The sequence below is a fragment of the Daphnia carinata genome, chromosome 7 (genome assembly GCF_022539665.2).
Source record: "Daphnia carinata strain CSIRO-1 chromosome 7, CSIRO_AGI_Dcar_HiC_V3, whole genome shotgun sequence".
NCBI lineage: Eukaryota > Metazoa > Arthropoda > Branchiopoda > Diplostraca > Daphniidae > Daphnia > Daphnia carinata.
The window spans coordinates 9,018,422-9,023,153 of NC_081337.1; the positions used below are offsets into that span (position 1 = coordinate 9,018,422).

Genomic DNA, 4,732 nt, shown 5'->3' on the forward strand with positions numbered 1-4,732 from the left:
GTGTCTTTTTTGGCGGGAAAAAAGAGATGGGCGGGAAAGGAGACAGCAGAGCCGTGCCTCACACTCCCATTGGCTATCACCAAGGGGGTGGAATGCTTACGGGTCTCTCTGTAGTGTAGGCACCCTCCTCACCCAACCCCTGCATCGCTTCTCTTCCTCTTCTGTGTTTTTTAGGGTCTTGGTGCATAACCACCCACAACGAACCAGACGTTCGTCTACGCCAGCACCTCCTCACTAAATAGTTCCTAGACGTCTGCATGTGCGATATTCATCTAATGAGCGCCATCTTCTGGTTTTGATCATTTTTGCATTTCACTTGGCATCGCGAATCTTCTAGTCATCAATTCGATTAACTTGAAGAGAATTTTACCAATCGACGGAAAGGACATTGCCGTTCGGCGACGTCACAACAATGCGGAGCGCTACAAAACTGCACTGACAGTCGCCCGGAGAGAGATCGCATCGGAAACGGGGGCGTTGGGAGGTGGATGGAGTGGTGGTGACTGGGGGGGTAGTCAGAGAGGGTGGTAGTTGTTTTGAAAACAGTCTTCTGCGTGCTCTCGGCCGAGTCGGTTGTGTCGATCGTTCGTTCCCGAAAAAGTGAGGGAACAAATTTCGTTTTTTCCCCGTCTCTGTCGCAAGACGCCACCACCATCAACTTCTGACGAATACAAAATATTAATTCATCCGTCACAAACTTCATCATTGGGGATTACTTGTGTGTTTTGTGCTCTGCGTTTCGACACGCATCAACTTATCTGCAATTTAAAAAAAGAAAAACAAAAATTGACTTTTAACGGTTTCACGTTCGAATTTTGTGTTTCTTGTTTTTCTCGGCGCGGCCATGTTGTCGCGCAATCTCGAATTGTACAACAACTCTGCCGCCGCAGCCGCGACGACTAACGTCTTGATGCTACGCGGCGACACGGATTCAAAAACTCTCACCAACGTCGTAGAACGACCAGGTAATTAGTTTTTTCCCTTTACTTTTTCTGTGTGTGTTGACGAATATGCTGCGTCGTGGGTAAACTGACGGCGTCCGTTATCTTTCACGCTCAAGGGGGAAATCGGGGAAATTTTCGTACGTTTTTTTTGCTGCTGTTACTGCAAGGCTCGTTTCTATTACGTTTTTCGATTCAGTACACACACACGTAAAGAAAAGTTCCTCTCTCTCGATGGTTGGGGAGGTAACAAAACACTTTCTAAATCGTGACCCGTTGGTTACTTTGCAAGTTCTTCCTTTTCTTATTTTTTAATTTAATTTTTTTTTTGTTTTTTTTCAATCGATATGAAAGATGTGAATGTGGTGTTGAGAATTGTGGGGTTTTGAGAGAATGGTGCAACGTTGTGACGTCATTTGCGCGGGATCATTGTCTCTTTTGTTTGTTTTTGGCGGGATAATAGTTTGACTGATTGCGTCATTGTTGTGTGACAGTAACGATGGCGACAGGAGCACCTGCATCGTCCTCGGGCGTCGCGACGCCTTCCTCTCAGATGGCGCTGATGGACTGCGAGACCTTTGGGCGAACCTACGTCGTCGGTCACGTTCTTGGGAAAGGAGGATTTGGGACCGTCTACGCGGGTAATCGCATCCGCGACGGACTTCCCGTTGCCATCAAACACATCCACAAAAGTTCCGTCACCACGTGGAGTCATGTAAGTTATTTTTTTTTTAAGATATTGTGTTATTCGTTTTTACACGAAGAAAAAAGCAATAATGATGACGTCATTTTCCCTCTCAGGTGAATGGCGTCAGAGTTCCGCTGGAATTCTGCCTCCTACGCCAAGTGGCGCACGTCCCGGGCGTTGTCCGATTATTGGACGCCTGCGACGCCGATGACGTCTTCGTTTTGGTGATGGAACGAGCTGAATCATCTCAAGATCTTTTCGATTTTATCACCGAACGAGGAGCCTTGCCGGAACACGCGGCCAAGAACTTTTTCCGCCAGGTGGTCGAGGCCGTCGTCCAGTGTCATCGAGCCGGAGTCATCCACCGCGACATCAAGGTAAAAACAAATTTTTTTTTTTTTTTCCTTTTTATTTTTAAATTTCAAAATAATAATATTTTGAAAATTTTCAGGATGAAAACATCTTAGTGGATTTAAAAACGCATTGTCTGAAACTGATCGACTTTGGATCGGGCGACTACCTCAAGGATGGCGTCTACACTGAATTTGACGGTAAGTTCCTGCCGGATCTTAGTTCAAGTTCAACGGCCGTTGGGTCACTAGAGATTGTTTGTTCCTACTCGTAGTAAAACGTGAACAGCTAGGTGTTGCTAGGCGACCACTTCATTGACAGTTGACCTCTTTTTTTTTTTCCTCCCGTACTCAATGGTCCCTCAGGTAGTGATAAACAGGGCCGTAGGGGACATATTTCTCTAGAAAATTGTTGTTTGGGCAAAGGGCAACGAAACCAGTTTTCCGAGAGATGAGGAATCTCGCCTCGCCGGAGGCAAGGACGATAGAAGCAAACTCGAATCCATCTATGGAAATACCTGGTCCTCTTTCTTGACCTGTACCGTAGCACATCCTTAAACACTTGTTCAAAAGGTGTATCATCAGCTGTTTTTCTGGCGCCATTTTGAAGAGGGGGAAAATGCAAATTTCAAATTGAGCCATTTCGAATTTGACAGAACGAGGGCAATTAACAAAAAAAGGAGGAATGCGATAGACGACAGGTGTCCGATTGTAACCGCCCCTTTAGCACCTCGCAGCCCGTATTGAATTAAATCGGGAGTAATAGCCTAATGTCGGACACCATCTGCTAGCCCTAGATTGAAATACAATGAGAGAGCCTGGCGTGATTAAAAAACCTTATTTAACAAACAATTGTTTTGTTCTCTTTTAATAATGGCGTACACAGGTACGAGAGTCTATTCACCGCCAGAATGGATCCGACACAGGAGATACCACGGACGGCCGGCTACTGTTTGGTCGCTGGGCATTTTACTGTACGACATGGTCTGTGGTGACATCCCATTCGAGCAAGACGATCAAATTGTTCGGGCGACCGTCAACTTCGTGACTCGAAGTCCCGGACGTCTTCGTCTATCGCCGCAGTGCGAAGATTTAATCCTCCGCTGCTTGGAGTATCGACCAACTGATCGGCCGTCTTTGGAACAAATTCTCGCCCATCCGTGGATGACTTCATCGGAAATGCTTCCACCTTCGGGCGTCCACGTTTTAACTCAATCGACAGTCGATGCGGTTTCCACGGCCACGATGATTCCCGTTCCGTGCGTGTCCCCTCCGCCAGCTCCGGCCTCTACACCGTGCAGCCCAATCGCAATGTCTTTGACGGAAGCTTTGCTCAGTACGACGACAGCCGGTACGACGACGACGGGCATTCCGGTGCCTCAACGGAGAGCACACATCATCACGTAGCCATTAGCAACGGTCTGCCCAGTTCGTTTGGCGGATCGTTACCTTCGTCTTGTAATTCCTGTTCGTCTTGTTCGTCATCCGCCTCCTCCTGTTCCGACTTGGGTTCATCGTCCAGCTCGTCGGCCTCGTCTCAATGTTATCACCATCAACATTATCCACCACCAGTGCGGCCCGGAATTCTAGCGGCAGCAGCTGCCGCTGCCGCCGTGGCCGGTAGCGCCAAAAGCGGATCAGTTTCGGCCGCTGCGGCGGGCGATTTCGCCTTTTAGTTTTTTTAATGTTTTTGTAAATATTTTTGTCTGTAAAAAAAAATCCCCGCCCACAGTTTTGTTATGATCACAATAATGTTTCATTTTTTTTTTTTTTGGTTTTTGCGTGTGTGCCATGCTGCAGCAAAATAAGAAAGAAAAAAAAATGTGTATTTTTTAACAGTTCATTACTATTCCTCCTACTTCCGCTGTGTGTCGAGGACTCGCTTTGTCGGGAAAAAGAAAACCCTGGTCACTCGGTTCTATTCGCGTGCGTGTTTTGTAATTTATTGACGTAGTCAAATTTGATTTTCCTTTTTTTCCTGCCTTTTCTTTGGTAATGTCCCTCCTTCTTAATTTTTTTTTTCGTGTTTAGAAAGAAAAAAAAAGATGAAATAAAGCAAAACTGCAATGCAACTAAATTATCATCAAAATGTGCTCTGATGCGGGGCTTGAATCCCCCCGCCGTTTTGGGCGTTTTGAATGAACTCGATATAAATATATATATTATACATCCATTTGACTGTGTGTGTGTGTGTGTATGTGAATGTACATAGAATTTCAATGATGACGTAATGCGATATATCAAAAATGATGCGTGTGTATCTCTCTATCCGTCTTTTAGGTATCAATTTTCGACATCTGTCGTAAGATTTTTGTTTTCAAATATGAAAGAATTCAGAAACTCTTGTCGAAATGACGACTCTTGTTTCCAGCCATTTTTCTTTCGGATCTTTTTAGGCGTGAATAATGTTTTATTTTTGAAGGCATATTAATAATACTACACATACCATACATATCGTTGCTTTGATTGACTATGTCGAGCATACCCCCCCTCCTTCCTCTGTATACAGTAATTTATTGGCGTGGTTGAAATATTATGTTCCTTGTTTTTTTTTTTGCAATTTTAAGTGCTTGTCTACCAATTTTTGTTTTGCTTTTTTTTTTGTTCTCACTAAAAAAATGTGATGTCTGTCGTCACCGACCAAAACAATAAAAAAAAATAGTACTTTCGCCCAAACATTTAAATTTGTTTTGTTTTTATTATTTCATTTTTTTTTAAAGCAATAGTTTTCATGTCGTTTTGGTATTTGTTCG

At 44.4% G+C, this 4,732-nt stretch overlaps 1 protein-coding gene across 1 annotated transcript; it reads left to right on the top strand.

The window, feature by feature from the left end:
- Positions 1–558: 558 nt before the first annotated feature.
- Positions 559–4,226, top strand: LOC130704239 (serine/threonine-protein kinase pim-3-like). The gene is given in 6 exon segments (XM_057525710.2): positions 559–965; positions 1,436–1,656; positions 1,743–2,006; positions 2,081–2,180; positions 2,866–3,369; positions 3,372–4,226. Coding segments are annotated over 6 exon segments (1,494 nt in total). The 5' UTR covers positions 559–844; the 3' UTR covers positions 3,656–4,226.
- The last annotated feature ends 506 nt before the right edge of the window (positions 4,227–4,732 follow it).